This window comes from Delphinus delphis, chromosome 1 (assembly GCF_949987515.2).
Source record: "Delphinus delphis chromosome 1, mDelDel1.2, whole genome shotgun sequence".
NCBI lineage: Eukaryota > Metazoa > Chordata > Mammalia > Artiodactyla > Delphinidae > Delphinus > Delphinus delphis.
In genome coordinates this window covers 141037710-141060408 of record NC_082683.1, presented here as the reverse complement: position 1 = coordinate 141060408, position 22699 = coordinate 141037710, and the positions used below count along the sequence as shown (strand labels likewise).

Genomic DNA, 22699 nt, shown 5'->3' with positions numbered 1-22699 from the left:
CCACTAGCTATCTATTTTACATTTGGTAGTGTATATATATCCATGCCACTCTCTCACTTTCTCCCAGCTTACCCTCCCCCTCCCCGTGTCCTCAAGTCCATTTTCTACATCTGCGTCTTTATTCCTGTCCTGCGCTTAGGTTCTTCAGAACCATATTTTCTTTTTTTTTTTTTAGATTCCATATATATGTTTTAGCATACGGTATTTGTTTTTTTCTTTCTCACTTGCTTCACTCTGTATGACTGACTCTAGGTCCATCCACCTTACTAGAAATAACTCAGTTTCATTTCTTTATATGGCTGAGTAATATTCCATTGTATATATGTGCCACATCTTCTTTATCCATTCATCTGTCGATGGACACTTAGGTTGCTTCCATGTCCTGGCTACTGTAAATAGAGCTGCAATGAACATTGTAGTACATGATTCTTTTTGAATTACGGTTTTCTCAGGGTATATGCCCAGTAGTGGGATTTCAGGGTCATATGTTAGTTCTATTTTTAGTTTTTTCAGAAACCTCCATACTGTTCTCCATAGTGGCTGTATCAGTTTACATTCCCACCAACAGTGCAACAGGATTCCCTTTTCTCCACACCCTCTCCAGCATTTATTGTTTGTAGATTTTTTGATGGTGGCCATTCTGACTGGTGTGAGATGATATCTCATTGTAGTTTTGATATGCATTTCTCTAACGATTAGTGATGTTGAGCATCCTTTCATGTGTGTGTTGGCAATCTGTATATCTTCTTTGGAGAAATGTCTATTTAGGTCTTCTGCCCATTTTTGGATTGGGTTGTTTGTTTTATTAATATTGAGCTGCATGAGCTGCTTGTGTATTTTGGAGATTAATCATTTGTCCATTTCTTCGTTTGCAGATATTTTCTCCCATTTTGAGGGTTATCTTTTCATATTTTTTATGGTTTCCTTTGCTGTGCAAAAGCTTTGAAGTTTCATTAGGTCCCATTTGTTTATTTTTGTTTTTATTTCCATTTCTCTAAGAGGTGGGTCAAAAGGGATCTTACTGTGATTTATGTCATAGAGCGTTCTGCCTATGGTTTCCTCTAAGAGTTTGATAGTGTCTGGCCTTACATTTAGGTCTCCAATCCATTTTGAGTTTATTTTTGTGTATGGTGTTAGGGAGTGTTCTAATTTCATTCCTTTACATGTAGCTGTCTAGTTTTCCCAGCACCACTTATTGAAGGGGCTGTCTTTTCTCCATTATATTCTTGCCTCCTTTATCAAAGATAAGGTGACCATAACGTGCGTGGGTTTATCTCTGGGCTTTCTATCCTGTTCCATTGATCTGTATTTCTCTTTTTGTGCCACTACCATACTGTCTTGATTACTGTAGCTTTGTATTATAGTCTGAAGTCACAGAGCCTGATTCCTCTAGCTCCGTTGTTCTTTCACACGATTGCTTTGGCTATCAGGGTCTTTTGTGTTTCCATACAAATTGTGAATTTTTTTGTTCTAGTTCTGTGAAAAATGCCACTGGTAGTTTGATAGGGATTGCATTGAATCTGTAGATAGCTTTGGGTGGTATTGTTATTTTCACAGTGTTGATTCTTCCAGTCCAAGAACATGATATATCTCTCCATCTGTTTGTATCATCTTTAATTTCTTTCTTCGGTGTCTTATAGTTTGCTGCATACAGGTCTTTTGTCTCCTTAGGTATGTTTATTCCTAGGTATTTTATTGTTTTTGTCGCAATGGTAAATGGGAATGTTTCCTTAATTTCTCTTGCAGAGTTTTCATCATTAGCATAGGAATGCAAGAGATTTCTTTGCATTAATTTTGTATTCTGCTAATTTACCAAATTCATTGGTTAACTCTAGTAGTTTTCTGCTAGCACCTTTAGGATTCTCTATGTATAGTATCATGTCATCTGCAAACAGTGACACCTTTACTTCTTCTCTTCCGATTTGGATTCCTTTTATTTCTTTTTCTTCTGATTGCTGTGGCTAAAACTTCCAAAACTATGTTGAATAATAGTGGTGAGAGTGGGCAACCTTGCTTGTTCCTGATCTTAGTGGAAATGGTTTCAGTTTTTCACCATTGAGGATGATGTTGGCTGTGGGTTTCTCATATATGGCCTTTGTTTTATTGAGGTAAGTTCCCTCTCTGCCTGCTTTTTGGAGGTTTTTTTAATCATAAATGGGTGTTAATTTTGTTTTTGTTTTTGTTTTTGTTTTTGTAATTTTGTTAATTTTGTTTGTTTTCTGCATCTAGTTAGATGATCATATGGCTTTTCTCCTTCAGTTTGTTAATGTGGTGTATCATATTGATTGATTTACGTATATTGAAGAATCCTTGCATTCCTGCAATAAACCGAGCTTGATCACGGTGTATGATCCTTTTAATGTGCTGTTGCATTCTGTTTGCTAGTGTTTTGTTGAGGATTTTTACGTCTGTGTTCATCAGTGATGTTGGCCTGTAGTTTTCTCTTTTTGTGACATCTTTGTCTGGTTTTGACATCAGGGTGATGATGGCCTCATAGAATAAGTTTGGTAGTGTTCCTCCCACTGCTGTATTTTGGAAGAGTTTGAGAAGGATAGGTGTTAGCTCTTCTCTAAATGTTTGATAGAATTCACCTGTGAAGTTATCTGGTTTTTTGTTTTTTGTTTTTTTTGTTTTTGTTTGCTTTTGTTTGCTGGAAGATTTTTAATCACAGTTTCAATTTCAGTGCTTGTGATTGGTCCGTTCATATTTTCTGTTTCTTCCTAGTTCAGGCTTTTGTTTGCTGGAAGATTTTTAATCACAGTTTCAATTTCAGTGCTTGTGATTGGTCCGTTCATATTTTCTGTTTCTTCCTAGTTCAGGCTCAGAAGGTTATGCTTTTCTGAGAATTTTTCCATTTCTTCCAGATTGTGCATTTTATTGGCATATAGTTGCTTATAATAATCTCTCATGATCCATTGTATTTCTGCAGTTTCAGTTGTTACTTCTCCTTTTTCATTTCTGATTCTATTGATTTGAGTTTTCTCCCTTTTCATCTTGATGAGTCTGGCTAATGGTTATCAATTTTTTTTATCTTCTCAAAGAACCAGAGTTTAGTTTTATTGATCTTTGCTATCATTTCCTTCATTTATTTCTGATCTGATCTTTATGATTTCTTTCCTTCTGCTCACTTTGGCATTGTTTTGTTCTTCTTTCTCTAATTGCTTTTGGTGCAAGGTTAGGTTGTTTATTTGAGATGTTTCTTGTTTCTTGAGGGAGGATTGTATTGCTATAAACTTCCCTCTAACAACTGCTTTTGCTGCATGCCATAGGTTTTGGGTCGTCATGTTTTCATTGTCATTTGTTTCTAGGTATTTTTTGATTTCCTCAGTGATATCTTAGTTATTTAGCAGTGTATTGTTTAGCCTCCATGTGTTTGTATTTTTAACAGATTTTTTTTCTATAATTGATACGTAGTCTCATAGCATGTGGTCGGAAACGATACTTGATATGATTTCAGTTTTCTTAAATTTACCAAGGCTTGCTTTGTGACCGAATATATGATCTATCCTGGAGAATGTTCCATGAGCACTTGAGAAGAAAGTGTATTCTGTTGTTTTTGGATGGAATGTCCTATAAATATCAATTAAGTCCATCTTATTTAATGTATCATTTAAAGCTTGTGTTTCCTTATTTATTTTCATCTTAGATGATCTGTCCGTTGGTGAAAGTGGGGTGTTAATGTCCCCTACCATGATTCTGTTACTGTCAATTTCCCCTTCTATGGCTGTTAGCATTTGCCTTATGTATGTACGTGTTCCTATGTTGGGTGCATAAATATTTACAATTGTTATATCTTCTTCTTGGGTTGATCCCTTCATCATTATGTAGTGCCCTTCTATGTCTCCTATAATAGGCTTTATTTTAAAGTCTATTTTGTGTGATATTGGAATTGCTACTCCCGCTTTCTTTTGATTTCCATTTGCATGGAATATCTTTTTCCATCCCCTCACTTTCAGTCTGTATGTGTCCCTAGGTCTGAAGTGGGTCTCTTGTAGACAGCATATATACTGGTTTTGTTTCTGTATCCATTCAGCCAGTCTGTGTCTTATGGTTGGAGCATTTAATCCATTTACATTTAAGGTAATTATCGATATGTATGTTTCTGTTACCATTTTCTTAATTGTTTTGGGTTTGTTTTGTAGGTCTTTTCCTTTTTTTGTGTTTCCTGCCTATAGAAGTTCCTTTAGCATTTGTTTTAAAGCTGGTTTGGTGGTGCTGAATTCGCTTAGCTTTTGCTTGTCTGTAAAGGTTTTAATTTCTCTGTTGAATCTGAATGAGATCCTTGCTGGGTAGGGTAATCTTGATTGTAGTTTTTTCCGATTTGTCACTTTAAATAGATTCTGCCACACCTTTTGGTTTGCAGAGTTTCTGCTGAGAAATCAGCTGTTAACCTTATGGAGATTCCCTTGTATGTTATTTGTTGCTTTTCCCTTGCTGCTTTTAATATTTTTTCTTTGTATTTAGTTTTTGATAGTTTGATTAGTATGTGTCTTGGCGTGATTCTCTTTGGATTTATCCTTTATGGAACTCTCTGGCTTCCTGGAGTTTATTCAGTATTTCCTTTCCCATGTTAGGGCAGTTTTCAACTATCATCTCTTTAAATATTTTCTCAGTCCCTTTCTTTATCTCTTCTTCTTCTGGGACTCCTATAATTTGAATGTTGATGAATTTCATGTTGTCCCATAGGTCTCTGAGACTGTCCTCAATTCTTTTCATTGTTTTCTTTATTCTGCTCTGCAGTAGTTATTTCCTCTATTTTATCTTCCAGGTCACTTATCTGTTCTTCTGCCGCAGTTATTCTGCTATTGATTCCTTATAGAGAATTTTAAATTTCATTTATTGTGTTGTTCATCATTGTTTGCTCTTTAGTTCTTCTTGGTCCTTGTGAAACGTTTCTTGTATTTTCTTCATTCTATTTCCAAGATTTTGGATCATCTTTACTAACATTACTGTGAATTCTTTTTCAGGTAGACTGCCTATTTCCTCTTCATTTGTTTGGTCTGGTGGGTTTTGCTTGCTCCGTCATCTACCCTGTGTTTCTCTGTCTTCTCATTTTGCTTAACTTACTGTGTTTGTGGTGTCCTTTTCGCAAGCTGCAGGTTTGTAATTCCTGTTGTTTTTCGTGTCTGCCCCTAGTGTGTAACGTTGGTTCTTTAGGTTGTGTGGGCTTCCTGGTGGAGTGGACTGGTGTCTGTGTTCTGGTGGATGAGGCTGGATCTTGTCTTTCTGGTGGGCAGGACTGCATCTGGTGGTATGTTTTGGGGTGTCTGTGAGCTTATTATGATTTTAGTCAGCCTCTCTGCTAATGGGTGGCGTTGTGTTCCTTTCTTACTAGTTGTTTGGCATGGGGTGTCCAGCACTGGAGCTTGCTATTTGTTGAGTGGAGCTGGGTCTTAGCACTGAGATGGAGATCTCTGGGAGAGCTTTCACCATTTGATATTACGTGGGGCCGAGAGGTCTCTGGTGGACCAATGTTCTGAACTCGGTTCTCCCACCTCAGAGGCTCACGCTTGACACCGGCCGGAGCACCAAGACCCTGTCATCCACACAGCTCAGAAGAAAAGGGAGGAAAAAAAAAAGAAAGGAAGAAAGAAAGAAAAATAAATTAATTAAATTAAATTAAGTTATTAAGATAAATAACAAAAAAAAATACTGAAAGTAAAAAATAAAAAAGGAAAGAAAGAAGAGAGCAATGAAACCAATAAACAAATCCACCAATGATAACAAGTGCTAAAAACTATACCAAAAAAAAAAAAGAAAGAAAATAGACAGAACCCTAGGATAAATGGCAAAAGCAAAGCTATACAGACAAAATCACAAAAGAAGCATACACACACACTCACAAGAAGAGAAAAAGGAAAAATATATATATACAAAAAAAAAAGGGAGAGGGCAACCAAATCAGTAAACAAATCTACCAATGATAATAAGTTCTAAATATTAAACTAAGATAAACATAAAACCAGAAACAAATTAGATGCAGAAAGCAAACCCCAAGTCTACAATTACTCTCAATGTCCACTGCCTCAATTTTGGGATGATTCGTTGTCCATTCAGGTATTCCACAGATGCAGGGTACATCAAGTTGATTGTGGAGCTTTAATCCGCTGCTCCTGAGGCTGCTGGGAGAAATTTCCCTTTCTCTTCTTTGTTCGTACAGCTCCTGGGGTTCAGCTTTGGATTTGGACCCACCTCTGCGTGTAGGTAGCCTGCGGGCGTCTGTTCCCCACCCAGACGGGACAGGGTTAAAGTAGCAGCTGATTAGGGGGCTCTGGCTCACTCAGTCCTGGTACTTGGCAGCTTTATACCAAATTAATTTCAGTTAATACAACATCCTTCCCCGCAACCAACTCTACTTCTTTGTTTCTAGGTTTCTAGAATGGAAGAACAGATGAATGGCTTGAAAACATCAAATGAGAATCTTCAAAAGCATGTAGAGGATCTGTTGACCAAACTGAAAGAGGTGTAGTTGACCAGTTTAAAATGTCTCTTTTACAAAAATATTGTAACACTTAGGAAGCTATTAATTTATAAAATGATTTCATATTTTGAACCATTCCTGGCACCACAAAATGGCCAGGGCACTTTCATAGGATGTAACTAGGCTAAAATTGCTAGAATCAGTTACATACTGTATCCAAAGTACTGTCTAAAAACGAGTATGGTTAATTTTAATGACATTTAAATATCCTACTTTAAGATAAAAATATCATTAACATGTTATCCTTAAGATAATTTATCTCTATAATGACAACTGATTTTAATTTTAGTGTTTTAGTCTTCATCTCTTTACTTTCAAAACTGAATTTTTTATCTTGGCATTTGATAAGCATTCTAAATTCAGTTCAAATCAGACTGTTCTAATTTGGTTTTTGGTGTTGGCTTTTTTTTTCCCCCTCAGGCCAAGGAACAGCAGGCCAGTATGGAAGAGAAATTCCACAATGAATTAAATGCTCACATAAAACTCTCTAATCTTTACAAGGTAGGTACCGTACCATATGCTTTAGTGTCCTAATGTTGCATTATTGGATGTTGGGTAACTTTTTTAAGATTAAATTTTAGAGTGCTGCTGATGATTCAGAGGCAAAGAGCAATGAACTGACCCGAGCAGTGGATGAATTACACAAACTTTTGAAGGAAGCTGGAGAAGGTAAGACTTTCCAATTATGGGAAGATTATTTTGTTTTTAGATAGAAGGTACTGTTTTCTTTACCCTTCTGTAGATTTTTGGATTTGGAGGTCAGATACCTTATTAGGGACAAAATTTGATATAGAAGAAAGATCCTTAGTTCAAGAAATTTTAAATTCTATTTTCAGCAAATATTTGAAAATATAAGTAGCTAACATTTTTCTGTTTCTTTCATTTGATAACCTTATATATATATTCTGATTGTAATAGGAAATTTTTCTTCCATTTTTGAAACGTTTCCTTTGATAAATACATATAGGTTTATAGTTTGGGTACTCTCTTAATCCATAAATAAGCCTTACTTTTTAAGTTATAATGTATTTTAAAGTCTTTGATTTCATATATTCCTGCTTTTTTTTAATGTAAGTTATTTATGTATGATCTTTTCCAGGCATTTCCTATGTTCTAGACATCTAAGATCAGATTAAAACCAAAGAGACACTTAGAGCCACTTTTTTTATAATTTGAGTTCCCCTATTTTCCCCTCTTATAAAAGGGACATCAAAAGGAGAAATAGATTGACTAGGCCAGGACACCTCAGGAATTATAAGTACATCAAGAGCTTCCAGTGGGTAATAACTGTCAACCACAGCCTCTGTAGAATTTAATATTGTGTGCTGACTATTCTGTTACATTCTGTAACTTAAAGATTTTAATTATGTGCTTGATTATTCTGTCTCTAAAAATGTTTTTAGCCAATAAAGCAATACAAGATCATCTTCTAGAAGTAGAGGAATCTAAAGATCAAATGGAAAAAGAAATGCTTGAGAAAATAAGGAAATTAGAGAAGGAATTAGAGAATGCAAATGACCTGCTTTCTGCCACAAAACGTAAAGGTATGGATTAATAGATGCTTATTAAAGGTTTGAAATACTAGAACTTCCCTACATAGTCCTCACTTAACTTCACTAATAGTGTTTGTCATGTTGTGATGTAGGAAACTCATTAAGTTATAGCATTACAATTTATTTATTTTTAGTTCCGCATTACTTTATCTGTATCTTTATTGTATTGTTAGGTATAAGTACCATTTGATCACACATAATTGTGTGTCAATTTCCAGAATAGTTTTAACTATAATTACTGCATGGTTTTTAGAATTGTGTTACTTGTCATATTTTATATAGTCTTCATAGGAATTTATATGTAATGTACAGTAGGTATCACTTTTACTTGTAAGAAATATTAGTGGCTTTACTTTGAAATTTTACAAAAATATACTCGATTTCTGTGTGTTGGCTCAGGGGCCATCTTGTCTGAAGAAGAGCTTGCAGCCATGTCTCCTACTGCAGCAGCCGTAGCTAAGATAGTGAAACCTGGCATGAAGCTAACTGAGGTAAAAATGGTATTAAATCTGTTATTTTCCTTCAGCAAAAGTGTTCACATCTCTCTGACACTTATGCCCCAGAAAAATTATTCTTAAAATTGCCTAGTGATTAACGGATCGTTTTAGGGAAAGCTTTCTTACTTTTTTTGTTTGTTTGTTTTTAGTTGTGCCTCATGGGCTCCTTAGTTGTGGCATGCAAACTCTTGGTCCCCGGACCTGGGATCGAATCTGCGCCCCCTGTTTTGGGAGCGTGGAGTCTTAACCACTGTGCCACCAGGGAAGTCCCCAGGAAAGGCTTTCTTGGTTCCTGGTTCTGTGTAACATACAGTAAACATTTCCATCTTGTGTAATTGCTAATGAATGTTTATGAAGAAGCTAGACAAACTGTGTATATCTGTTATGCTTAGGTTTGAAATGACCCCTCTTCTTCTTTCAGCTGTATAATGCTTATGTGGAAACTCAGGATCAGCTGCTTTTGGAGAAACTAGAGAACAAAAGAATTAATAAGTATCTAGATGAAATAGTGAAAGAAGTTGAAGCCAAAGCACCAATTTTGAAACGCCAACGTGAGGAGTATGAACGTGCCCAGAAAGCTGTGGCAAGTTTATCTGTTAAGCTTGAACAAGCTATGAAGGTTGGTTCCATTCCTAAATTTTAACTGTAGAAAAAATACATATGAGAAACCATTTACTAGATAGGGTAGTTCTTTCTTAGAATTAAAGAATTTAAGTTAAAAGGCTAACCACTTTTTCAGTGATAGGGTAATTATATATTTTAGAACTTGTCATTACATTATTAAACATCTGTAATTGCAAAATGTTTTATCTTTATTCAGCTAACATTGAAAACCTTTAGCATTTTTTAAGACATTTGGGATGATTTCTGTAGGGTTCTCTAGTGGATGATAAATAGCCAAATCTCCCTGGGCTACTCTTCAGATTAAAATAACAATCTCTGTTAATAGAACCTTTCTAAATTTAGCAATAGTCATTTTTTGTCAGGCAATTCTGATATTCTGTCTAGAAATGATAATATTGTTTGACTTACCATTGAAAAGAATTCCTTTTTTTAAATATCGTTTCACAATTTGGCAAATCTTTATATACATTATTTTGTTACTGTTCCTTTGCATATTAGAAGTACTAAAGAAGTTTGTAAATATTCTTTACCTCTTAAGATTCCTTTTTAATAGGTAATGGTTTAAAAAGTATTTATATGCTGATAATGTTGTTTTTAGGCTACAACTGTTATTACTGAGAAATCTTCAAGATTTATTAAGCAAGTTTTATTGGGGAAAATCAGTTAAATCAACTTGTATCTAAACTGATAATTTTTTTTTGAGAGTATAAATATATTGTATAAATAAATTGTATCCTTAATTCACCTTAAATTTTGTTGCTGTTGTTATTACAATTTAGATGTCAGTTTAAATCAGGGTGTATTGTGTCTAATGTTCTCTTTCTCCTAAATCAAATGATGTCTAGCAGTCTTGCCTTGACAGAATATTAGGTTTTAGACACACCTCTGCCCCTTTGATGTGGTTTAAAAAGAGGTCCTTTGGATCTACTTGACTTTCTCACTGTTGAGAGTGAGCATTTTGCTTGGAGCTTATTGTCTGAAGGAGGTAGTAAAGTAGAGGGGCTTAAAAATTAGATAATAGCAGCTGTTCATTGTGGGGGAAACCTATTTGTTAATTCATCACTAACATACAGGCACAGTAATAAACACAGACATTTTTCATAACTGCCGAAGACTTTAAAGATAATTTCTGTATGTTTTTCATAGCTGAGTCTTCTGTCCATAACATACATCATGTCCAGTCTAGATTCTGTGGTGCTTATTTGTTAGATTCTTAGAGTTTTATAACCAAATTACTTCCTTCCTTGGCATCTTAATTTATCCCAGTTTGAACTCAGTAGATTTGTGTCGTTACCATCTTTCATGAATATTTGCCTGCTTCATTTTGTCAACTGAAATTGGTTTATCCATGTTCCCTGAGGGCACTGTGCTCAGAGGTACTTTAAACACCAGGAAAAATATGAGCCATCTTTCACTCGAATAGTGTGTAAAACATTATTATGTGAAAACAGTACATTAAGAAGCAAATTTTGTATAAATTTGAGATAAAACATAAGATTTCAAAGATATTTTTTGCTTACATCAAGCTCCTTAAAACTGTGCCCCTAAATCCCTAATGATATTGTGATGCTAAACTTTACAGAGCACTGCAATATGCTGTAATTTCTTTCCTTTTTTTAACAGCCTTGTTACATTGGCTGCTGCTTCTTTAGAATTAATTCCTGATGCATTTTTAATAAAATCAAGTCTTTTATGCATCTTACCCAACATTTTTTACTTTTAACATTTATTACCAGATAGTATAATAATGATCATCATTGTAATGCAGTCCTTTGTTTTTGTCTTAGTAACGAAGCTTTTGAGAGTATTTCTCTGATTTCATTTGATAATACACTATGAATTTGGTGTGGCTGTAACATTGTAGTTCACAGTTAACTTAGGGGGAATTCCTCATCATTATCGTACAGTGATGAACATTATAATGAGCAATATTTGAGATATTAAGAAATACATGTATTCCTATTTTTAAGAAATTTCTCTTTAGAGGCTAGTATATTATATAGAATTTTTTTATTTATAAGTTGATTACTGTGGTATTTGAGCACTGAATATTTTTGTTGTTTGTGTAACTGCTATTTATATAGATCTTAGAAGGAAAAACAATTTTCATTTGACTTTTCATTTTAAAGGAGATTCAGCGATTGCAGGAGGACACAGATAAAGCCAATAAACATTCATCTGTGCTTGAAAGAGACAATCAAAGAATGGAAGTACAAATAAAAGATCTTTCACAACAGGTTAGAATTTTTTGTTTCTTTTCCTGTATTTTTTCCCTGAACTGACTGCCTAGTAGTGTTTGAATCTGTTTGCAGGTATGTAAGGTAGAACTAGCACATACGAAATTCTCATCAACTAAGAAAACCACTCTAGCAGAATTGCAGCCTAGTCATTGTTTTCCCGTAGCTGCTCCCCCTTCTCTTTTCCTTATGTGTTTGATAAATTTTCAAATTGAAGGTACTGGTTGTAATAAATGAAGTAATTCAAAGGTAAATAAAAGTTTTCTTCCCCTGCCCAAGTCCCAGAGTTAACAGAATGGTGTTATTCTTTCACCAATGGTGTATTCTTTCACGTCTTCTTATATGTACAGATACACAAGAGCATATGTAAACATATGTAAACATTCTTTGTTTTTACTAAAATAAAATCATGCATTTTGTATATGCATCTATAAATGCATTACCCTACCACTTTTTTATTTAACTGAACAGGTTTGGAAATGTAGGTCTGTTTTGTTCATATATTTTACCCTAATTTTTGTGTGTGGGTATACACACGTACACACAAACATAGATAAAAATTTCACATGAATGAAATTAACATCTATTTTCCATGCTCCCCTTCTGCCCCACCACATAATACATATATAAGCATGCGAGTGCAAGCATACACGCACACACACACACAAAATGGGTATATATTTCTGTGTGTTTTATTTGGTCTTTGTTTTAGAAAAATGGAACCATGCTTCTGGAATCTGTTTTTTAAAAAAATAGTAGTTTTCATTACGTACGTCCATAGAAATGAAAAATAAATTTTTCCATTAAGGTTTTCTTTATTTAGGCCTTAATATCTAAAATGATAAGCTTGATGTTTTGTTTTTCAAGATAATTTAATACTAAGTTGACAGTGTTCATAAAGTAACATTGTCATTTGAAAATTTTTACTTTTCTTCTAAACATTTCCAGAATCAAAGCCAATACTATTTGATAACGTATTAAAACCCTTTTTTAGATTAGAGTGCTTCTAATGGAACTTGAAGAAGCGAGGGGTAACCATGTAATCCGTGATGAGGAAGTAAGCTCTGCTGATATAAGTAGTTCATCTGAAGTAATATCACAGCACCTAGTATCTTACAGAAACATTGAAGAGCTTCAACAGCAAAATCAACGTCTCTTAGTGGCCCTTCGGGAACTTGGGGAAACCAGAGAAAGAGAAGAACAAGAAACAACTTCATCCAAGTAAGCAATAGACTACTTTGGTTTATTCAGCAAACATTTATTGAAACCTTTTGTGTGCCCCTAACAGTGCTGGATATTGGGAATATAGTGATTTAGGAGAAAAAAAACAGCTGAGCAACAATACCCAAAAAAACAAAAATTCTACTCTCAGGGACCTCAGTTTGTGGATGAGACTGATAATAGATAAAATAGATAATAAGATCAATAAATAGATAATTTTAGTTCAGTGTGATTAGTGCTGTAATAGATGAGCCTATCCATGGGAGCGTAGGGTATGAGACCCAGCCTAGATTTTAGGGAACAGGCCAGGCTTCATGGAGAAGATATTTAAGGAATTACAGTAAAGAATTTTTTGGGAAAAAATGGTTTTGGTACTAGAGGAGGAAGAATGGCTATGAAAGTAAGAAGACTGGAGTTTGGACTCAGTGGAATTGGTTTAATTTTTGCAAACAAATTTTTCAGATGACGTTGGTGAGTGTCTGTGTCCTATATGGTGGGGGTTTTAAAAGTGATTCTTAAAATAGCAGCAGAAGAAGGAAAGGATAAGAGAGATGAAAATACTGTGCTTAATGATAGGCGATAAAATGCTTAGTCAATTTGCAATAGAAATTATGACTGCCTCTCAATCTCAGTCCTGTGAAATAGACTGATTTCTTTTCCTGCAGAATAACTGAGCTTCAGCTCAAACTTGAGAGCGCCCTCGCTGAACTGGAACAACTCCGTGAATCACGACGACATCAAATGCAGCTTGTTGATTCCATAGTTCGTCAGCGTGATATGTACCGTATTTTGTTGTCACAGACGACAGGAGTTACCATTCCTTTACAAGGTACGTTTTTATACGTATCTTAAAAGTTTCCAAGTATTTTGGGGAAATATTTCTGAAATGTATATTAGGGAATGGATTTTGCAATATAACTAGTATCTACTTTAACAGTGCTAACTTCAAATTTGACTACCATATATGAGTGATCATAGCACGTCATCAATTCTAAAATATATTAGGTAAGAAAAATGCTGATCATTGTTGAAAAATATGCATCTGAGAGGCAATGAATTACAGTGTTTATTCTGGTTATGTTTTGACATTTAATCTGCAAAAATTACCTTTATTTAACTAGAAGTCATAAATAACTTTAATAAATTGTTTAGTAGGTTCTTTGTCTCATAATTTCTATAATCTTATGATTTCATTTAAATGAGTCAGCTTGTTTTTTGGTAATGACGTATTTTGTGAAGAAATGTTACATCATTCTTTTTACGTTTCTGAAGCTTCAAGCTTAGATGATAGTTCTCTTGTGTCAACTCAAAAACGTTCAAGTACATCACAGACTGTTTCCACTCCTACTCCAGTACCTGTAATTGAGTCAGCAGAGGCTATAGAAGCCAAGGCTGCCCTTAAACAGGTAAAGACCCCACCTTTACAGCTTTATCTTGGGTCAGGTTTTTTGAGAACATGGACTATCATCTTCTAATAATTTCTCCAATATTTAGTTGCAGGAAATTTTTGAGAACTACAAAAAAGAAAAGGCAGATAATGAAAAAATGCAGAATGAGCAGCTTGAGAAACTTCAGGAGCAAGTCACAGATTTGCGATCACAAAATACCAAAATTTCTACCCAGCTAGATTTTGCTTCTAAACGGTAAATTTTCTTTTCAAAAATTAAGTCTAAACGGTATACTTAGTTTTCAGTTGAATCAAATTCAAGTGTTAATTTGCAATAGTGTTACTTTTTTTGGTGGATTCTGATCCAGGATGAGATGTACAGGGGTTCATTTTTTACTTTTGGTTAATGATTTTCCTGGATATTGCTAAGGAGTCCAGGTAGTTATTTAGTTAAGTTGAAGTTCATGTAAGGAATGTTGCTATTTTTCCTTCCTGAGATTAAAGAAGATACTGTTTCCATAGGAGTTAATTATTTTAAGTAAGGAAGATAAGAGAACTGTGAGCAAATTCAGCCTTTTCTAGTCTAGGTAGAAGAGAAGCAGGCTCTAGCGAGTTAATTTTGGGAAAATTCACTTTCTTGGTTACTTAACAAAGGAATAATGGTAAATTTCATTCCATAGTTATTACCAGAGCCATTGAATACTTGTTAGTTTATCAAGTTAGGAGAAAACTTATTTCTTTGTATACTACATGGTCAAACTGTTTTTGTAAGTATATGACAAGAAGTTGTCTCTGTACATTCCAACAGTTTGATATCCCAATGAAAGCACCTTTTTTTCTCCTATGTTGATAGCTCTAGCCAGCCATTTTCTAAGCTTTCAAGCACATAAGAAAATAACATGAAGAATTTTAGAGAGAAAAAAAGGACTGGCAAAAATCCATCACTAACCATGAGTGAATATCTTAAATTGCATACTGTATAGTGATGGGTGTCTCGTGTATCAACATTATATGGCATTATTTTGAATATGATTAGAATACTTGTAAATGAGTAAGATTAAAAAGTTAATTCAGCATGAAATACTGTGTTTAATTAGAATTTGAATTTGACTGCTAAATGTGGAATTTAGAAAAAAGAATGGAGATTTTTACATTATTACACAAGCCACTGTTTTCATATTATTAATCATGTAAAATTAAGTTCTTGTGAAAATCAAGGAACTAAGCTAGGATATAGTACTTCAGTTGCTTATGGAATTTTTTTTTTTCATATAAGTTATGAAATGCTACAAGATAATGTTGAAGGATATCGTCGAGAAATAACATCCCTACACGAGAGAAATCAGAAACTCACTGCAGCAACTCAAAAGCAGGAACAGATCATCAACACAATGACACAAGATTTGAGAGGAGCTAATGAAAAGCTAGCTGTTGCAGAAGTGAGACCAATTTCCAGCATCTCACTTGCGTTATAAGTTGCATTTGACACTTGTTTTTTAATTATTACTTTGCTTTTACTGGTTGGTGTAATGTAGATATTTGAGGTTTGTGAATTACATGTCCTTATCAAATAGTTTCCAGGCATCCACTTGTCCATCAGATCAGTTGGGTGATTGTTTCTAATAAAACTGGAGAGGGAAAGAAGTTTGTTTGTCTAGACTAAGATTGTCTTACAGATTTTCCATTTCAAAATAAATTTGTAAGTCACTGTTGCTCTAGTTACAACAAAGGCAGTGGGTGAATATTTTATCCATTCTTATTTCTAATAAAGGACAGTATAAAAATTTCATTAGCATTGAATTATATTTCTGAATTTCAATGAATAAAATATAATTGATGAAATGAATGATGAATATAAATGTCAATCAGAAATTGACAGTACTTTCAACTAAATTCTAAATTCTTTGAAGATAAATTTTCATACAATGCTTTACTTTTTATAAAATTGTCTCTTACAACTTTTTAATCATTACTTATGAACTAGGTACAGTTGTCCCCCATTTGGCCTATCGAGAAACAGACGCAGAAGCTAAGTAATTTGCCTGTTTTGGGGCCATGATGAGAGATGGGTTGGTTGGGACTTAAAACCTAGCTTTTCTAATTCTGTTGGCTATATTCTTTCATTTTTGTCTTGTACCCACTCCTTTGTGGAGACTAGACAGCAGCACTTTTTCAAACTGGTGGAGTAAGTTTTATGATTGATAGTTTTTGACTCATCCTGAAAATATGAATATTTGAGGATATTGATTTTCAGCGAACCCTCCTATATCCCATGAAACTCAGAGTCTTTATGGGGGAAAAAAGTTTAAATAGATCAGTCAGCACTTTCAAACAGATCCTTAGAAGCCAAGCTTAGATTCTAAACTTGCATAATTTAATAGTATGCAGGTATGACTATAGCACAATTTTTCAGTTTTGCCTCTTACACTCTGGCATTTTAGATTTTTTTATTGTTTGTTTTAAAGTCTGATTTGTTAGAGCAAAGATAGTGTAAGTATTTGTGGTAATTGCAAGATTTTTTCCTTTGATCTATTAGTATTTCCAATATTTGCTTCATATTTCAATACATGAAACTAAGAGTTGTATTTCCTTATATAGTGAAGAGATGTAGTCTCTACTGTTAGTTTCTAACATTAAGAAATATGTAGTAATGAAGAATCATTTTAATTTTATAACTGTGTTATTACATTTGACACATTGCTTTTCAATATTTTTTCTTTAACTTGTATTTGCCTCAAGATAAGAGCAGAAAATTTGAAAAAGGAAAAGGAAATGCTTAAATTGTCAGAAGTTCGTCTTTCTCAGCAAAGAGAATCTTTGTTGGCTGAACAAAGAGGGCAAAACTTGCTGCTAACTAATCTGCAAACAATTCAGGTAACCAAATAAAAAAGGACATGTAGAAAAATTAAGTTATATTTGAACAATTTTGACATTGTATTTTCTCAGGTTTCTTAATGAGAAAATTCATGTCATTTTTGTCATGCATTATGATCATTGAATTTGAAGTTTATTAAGACGTCAATATTCTAAATAAAACATTTAAAGAAAACTGACTGAAGCTATGCAATTGGCAGTTTTAATCCTCAGGTCTATATTTAGAGTCCTGTACAGTTTAATTGCGTACAAGATTTAATCTTTGGTTTATAGTCTTTAAAACTTCAAGAAATCTGAATGGCCGTTGGTAATATGGTTTTTATTTTCCCTATTAAATAGATGTTTTAGTATGGATAATGTCAAATACCTTCTTGGTAAAATTTTAGATATTAACCTCTTCATGTAGAAATGAGTTGTATTCCCATAATTTTCTATTGCCTTTGGGTTTTCTTTTTGGTGGGGGGGGGGGGTTTACTTTTTTCTTAAGTATAACAAAAAATCTTTTTTTACCTTAGGGAATATTGGAACGATCTGAAACAGAAACCAAACAAAGGCTTAGTAGCCAGATAGAAAAACTGGAACATGAGATATCCCATCTAAAGAAGAAGTTGGAAAATGAGGTGGAACAAAGGCATACACTTACTAGAAATCTAGATGTGAGTCTGTGTTCTGAATTTCTGTAGAATGTTTATGTTTAAAAATTAAGCTGGTGTGTAGATAAACTGTCATCTCATGTTGAAGCATAGTTTTGAAGAGATCTCTTACAGACTCGTAAGTTTGTCTTGCCTTTTTGTATGCTTAGTAATTTTTGATTGGGTTTTATCCTATTGGGTGCTGGATATTTCTGTATTTCTATAAATCTTGAACTTTGTTCTGGAATGCAGTAAAGTTCATTGAAAATAGTTTGATTCTATTGAATATATTTTTTACGATTTATTAGGCAGGCCCAAAGCAGTGCTCAGTTTAGAACTAATTATTCACTGCTACCAAGCCAGTATCTTCCTGACTACTAGTCCCAGTGCCCAGTGAATTAAGAGCTTTTGTAGTCAGGCTGCTGGAAACAGGCATTATTTATTCCTAATAACTCTCTCTGAGCACCAGAGAGTCTTCATTCAGTCTCTTTGGGTGATTCTTTACCCTGTCTAGGGTAATTTCATAGGCATGCACTGATCACAATTTTGCTGAATATTCAAGAGGGATCCTGTGCAAATCACAGTACTCAGTGCAGCTCTCTTCTCTCTGATTGTCTTATGAATTCAAACTAGCCTTCTTCTACTCTCAGTTCTATGTTCTCAATTCAGGAATCCTGTGGGCCTCATTTCCCTTTCCCTTTGCCTTAGCCTGCACACTCTTAAATCAATAAGTTGGGAAATTGTAGGGTTCACCTCTTTTGTTTCCTAACTCAGGTATCACAGTTGTTCTAATGTGTTTTGTCTGGGGTTTTTTGGTTGGTGTTTGTTTTTTTGATTTTGGTTGTTTCAGATGGGGAGGTAAATCTCATCTCTGTTACCCTGTTTTAGCCAGAGTGTTAAAGTTCTGTAAAAAGATAACTTGAACCTCTAGTTACTTAAGAACTTAAAGGTAAATGTTTGTAGGGTTAATGTATTTTTTCTTATAGGTTCAACTTTTAGATACAAAGAGACAGCTGGATACTGAGACTAATCTTCATCTTAACACAAAAGAACTGTTAAAAAATGCTCAAAAGGAAATTGCTACATTGAAACAGCACCTTAGTAATGTGGAAGTCCAGCTTGCTTCTCAGTCCTCACAGAGAACTGGTAAAGGTAAATAATTAAGTAGGCTGATAAAAAGTACCTCTTTAGGTTTATAACATATCCTGTAGATAAATAGCCTATTCTTTGTGGATACTAGCAAAAGATTTAAAAAACAAAAAACCTTTATTGTTCCTATAGTAAAGCTCAGTTTTCCACTTAAATTAATAAATTTGCAGACTTGGAAGATTCGGAATAGTTGTACATATGGCAGCTGACCAAGATATGCTCTTAGTTTTCCAATTATTGAAACCATTTTACTGATACTTTAAGAATGTTTCTCTTGTGGAGGGTTAATATTTGAATTTTTAACTCTCCCTTTCGAGATGAGGTTACTTGTTGAATTTGTAATGATATGGCTCACTTACAGAAATAATTGATTGGCTTGGTCTCTTTTAGAGCAACATTTCTAATTTTTGCTCATTGATAGCCACAGGTAAAAGATTTGTCTCATTAGGTTTTGCTTCTCTTTGTCAATACATTATTTCAAATGCAAAGCCATTGTGTCCAGATTTTCTACATGGTTTTATTTCTTAATAGAAGAGAAATTTAAAACATAAGTATATATGTGTATATGTGATATATATAGTATATATATATAATTATCCAATACTTCTTTCTTGTTATCATATGGTATGAAAACATTCTTTCTAATCTGCAATTTCTTCCTTTTCCATGAATTTTAGAATGAAAATTGCACTAAATGATTAAGGTGTAGTGTTTTGGAATAAACAACGTTTAAATAAATTAAGAATGGTAATTTCTTCAAGTAACTGTCTCAGTTTAGTGGAAATATTTTGTATTCTCTTTTTAAGTATCTTTTTTTAAAAAAAATATTTGTAACAGCAAAGTTCTTTTGAAGAAATAACATACTAACAGTAACCTGGTTTTATTTTGGTATTCAGTATGGGTTGAAATATACTTTTTAGGTAGTTAACTACTTATTTCAGCCTTAATCCTAACTTCACAGTCAGGATTGATAACAGTCATCTCTAATATCTTTTAACGTGTTCATTTTAAGAAAGCTGTTAAATCTTTTAGGTCAGCCTAGCAACAAAGAAGATGTGGATGACCTTCTGAGTCAGCTAAGGCAGGCAGAAGAGCAGGTGAATGACTTGAAGGAAAGACTCAAAACAAGCACTAGTAATGTGGAACAGTATCGTGCAATGGTTATTAGTTTGGAAGAGTCCCTCAACAAGGAAAAACAGGTATATACAATTTTGAAATCGGTTTGCGTGAACTTACTAACTTTTTTTTTTTAAGTTAGGTTGTTGCTATGTGTAAGACACTGTGTAAAAGTATGGATTTGACTGACATTGCACTTACCTCTTAAGAGTGCTTGAGTCTAATAAGCCAAATAAAACAAACAAAAAGATCACACAAAATTTGTGCAACATGGAAAGTGTATTGCTGTAGAAAAGGTATAGATGAAATGTTGATGTGAGTGGGAGGTAGGTGAGATTATTTGTCTTTTGAGTATGCATAACTCCACAGGAGAGAAGGCATTTGTGTCCAGCCTTGAAAGAAAGCATCATTTGGATAGTTAAAGGTAGGAAGTTATTCCACGTAGAAGGCACCATCAGCCAAGATAAAAAGGCTAGTTAGTGTGTTGCATTTATGAAGTGAAATAGTGAGGAATATAATTATAAACGTAGTCAGGAGCCAAATGTGAAAGGTTTTCAAGTCATACTAAATTATACGTTGTAAGATTATTGAGGCATTGATTTTTTTCCAACATGTCATAACCAGAATTTGCTTTAACTAGAAAGATTAATGTAATAGATTGGAGGGTACAAAGTTTGTTTTGGAGGCTATAGCAATAGACTAGGGCCACAGTTTTAAAAGATCCTTTCGTGGCTGGCATCATGAAAATCAAAATATGTGGGGAGAAAAACCCCTTTCAGTGGTAGAATGGACAGATTTGGCAAGTGGATATGAAGAATGAGGGGAAAATGAAAATTGGAAATTTCACTTCAAAAAAGAAAAATGACCAGTAAACAGGTAGAGAGGTAAATTATGCATAGTTTTAAGTGATGTTTTTGAACTCTTGAATCAGCATTTGATGGATTTTTTTTAAAAAAATACGAGGCAAACATTAATTTTAGTATTTTTTAAATTTAGTTTAGATTTGGGGAAAGTAACTGTATAATTTTAAATATGTATATTCTTTGTATCTTATTGTTTGGTTGATGGCAAAGGTGACAGAAGAAGTACATAAGAATATTGAAGTTCGCTTAAAAGAGTCAGCTGAGTTTCAGACACAGCTGGAAAAGAAGTTAATGGAAGTAGAGAAGGAAAAACAGGAACTTCAGGATGACAAGAGAAGAGCCATAGAGAGCATGGAACAACAGGTAAATTAAGTTTTTACCATATCAATCACTTTTTCTATGGTAAGAATTTAAATTCTTTTAATTAGCTCATCAGCTACTATTCAGTTCATCTCAACAGATATTGAATGAACACATACCCAACAATTTTAGTTTTATGTTTTACTCTGTACATCTGCACATGTTTCCTTTTGGATATTTAAGACTACTTTATGGTACTAGGTATCAGTGCTGCTTTTTAGAAGCCTCTGCCTAAAAATTGACTTTTGCAGATAGTAATATGGGGTCAACATAGACCTGCAAAATTTGTCCAGTAGATTATATCAGGTTATGACTATTTTAAATTTAATAAGAAGTCTTTGGGCTACTTGTATTTTGAAAAATCTATCTTCAGTATTTTTAAAGTAAGTTTGCAATTAACTCTGGTTTTAATCTTGTTCTTCTGATTTAGTTATCTGAGTTAAAGAAAACACTCAATAGTGTTCAGAATGAAGTACAAGAAGCTCTTCAGAGAGCAGGCACAGCTTTGAGTAATGAGCAGCAAGCCAGACGGGACTGTCAGGAACAAGTAAGTGTCACTCTTAGAGCCAGTTATCGAGAAGTGAGCTTTGATCTTAGGGAACAGTTCTTGGAGTATATTAATGCATTTTGGGGATTGGTGAATCTTACAAAAATGCAGGTTTATTTCCACTCTTGTGGAACTTGGAATAACATCAGTTGAAAAGTATATATGAAGGCTAAAAGTAAACACAGGTTTCCCCTGCTGTCCAAAAGTAGAAAGTTCCTATGAAGCCGTGTGTAAACTGCAATGTCATGAAATGAAGAAACAATTAGCTTAGGACACATCTTGCTAATGGAAGCACAAAATAAATTGAGATAAAGCATAGATGCTCACAGACACAATTCAAAGCCCTGACAGCTTGATATTGAGATTCTGAGTGTAGTTCTCAGGGAGGGAGCTTGGCGGTGCCTCTCTTGCTACTTGGGGTGCGCACAGCCTCTATAATGGCTCCTGCAAAACAAACGCTGAACACTTTTCACTTTTCTCCTTTTTTTGTAAAAGCAAAAATGCTCTTTGGATTTCTTTTGGTTAGCAAAAACAGACGCTAATGTAGGTTTTTCATAAAAGCAAAGTGGCATAAAGCAAACTTTCAAAAAGTAGGAGATACCTGTAGAGCAATATCCATTAACAAAACAAAGTTGATAAATGGGAAAAATATAGAAAAATAGGAGTAGGAGATTACATGTGTACTTGCTTTCACTTGCAAACATTCTTTTTTTTTTTTTTTTTTTTTTTTTTTTTTTGCGGTACGTGGGCCTCTCACTGTTGTGGCCTCTCCCGTTACGGAGCACAGGCTCCAGACACGCAGGCTCAGCGGCCATGGCTCACGGGCCCAGCCACTCCGCGTCACGTGGGATCTTCCCAGACCGGGGCACGAACCCGTGTCCCCTGCATCGGCAGGCGGACTCTCAACCACTGCGCCACCAGGGAAGGCCTGCAAACATTCTTTCATTATTGTAGTTCTTCAGTAATTCTGGTTGTAAAGCTGTACTACAGACACGATAGAGATACTTTTCTCAACAAAATAATTTTAATACCTTTTTAATGTATTACTGAGCTTACACAGATTTCTGTACACCACTGTTTATAAGCTTTAAAAGTACAAAACCACATTATTTAAGTATACATACAGCATGCACACACACATATATGTGATACTGCTTT

At 34.3% G+C, this 22699-nt stretch overlaps 1 protein-coding gene across 3 annotated transcripts in view; it reads left to right on the top strand.

The window, feature by feature from the left end:
- The window catches only part of TPR (translocated promoter region, nuclear basket protein), a 64913-nt gene that overhangs the window by 8662 nt on the left and 33552 nt on the right, over window positions 1-22699 (top strand). For all 3 annotated transcript variants that reach the window (XM_059994698.2, XM_059994685.1, XM_059994691.2), the window contains exons 7-24: window positions 6371-6463; window positions 6902-6982; window positions 7063-7150; window positions 7885-8025; window positions 8434-8525; window positions 8953-9150; window positions 11285-11392; window positions 12387-12613; window positions 13279-13442; window positions 13886-14019; window positions 14108-14256; window positions 15277-15439; window positions 16740-16874; window positions 17390-17530; window positions 18493-18658; window positions 19688-19854; window positions 20845-20997; window positions 21425-21541. In XM_059994698.2, the coding sequence (XP_059850681.1) occupies window positions 6371-6463; window positions 6902-6982; window positions 7063-7150; window positions 7885-8025; window positions 8434-8525; window positions 8953-9150; window positions 11285-11392; window positions 12387-12613; window positions 13279-13442; window positions 13886-14019; window positions 14108-14256; window positions 15277-15439; window positions 16740-16874; window positions 17390-17530; window positions 18493-18658; window positions 19688-19854; window positions 20845-20997; window positions 21425-21541 (2517 nt within the window). The remainder of the gene's footprint in view (window positions 1-6370; window positions 6464-6901; window positions 6983-7062; window positions 7151-7884; window positions 8026-8433; window positions 8526-8952; window positions 9151-11284; window positions 11393-12386; window positions 12614-13278; window positions 13443-13885; window positions 14020-14107; window positions 14257-15276; window positions 15440-16739; window positions 16875-17389; window positions 17531-18492; window positions 18659-19687; window positions 19855-20844; window positions 20998-21424; window positions 21542-22699) is intronic.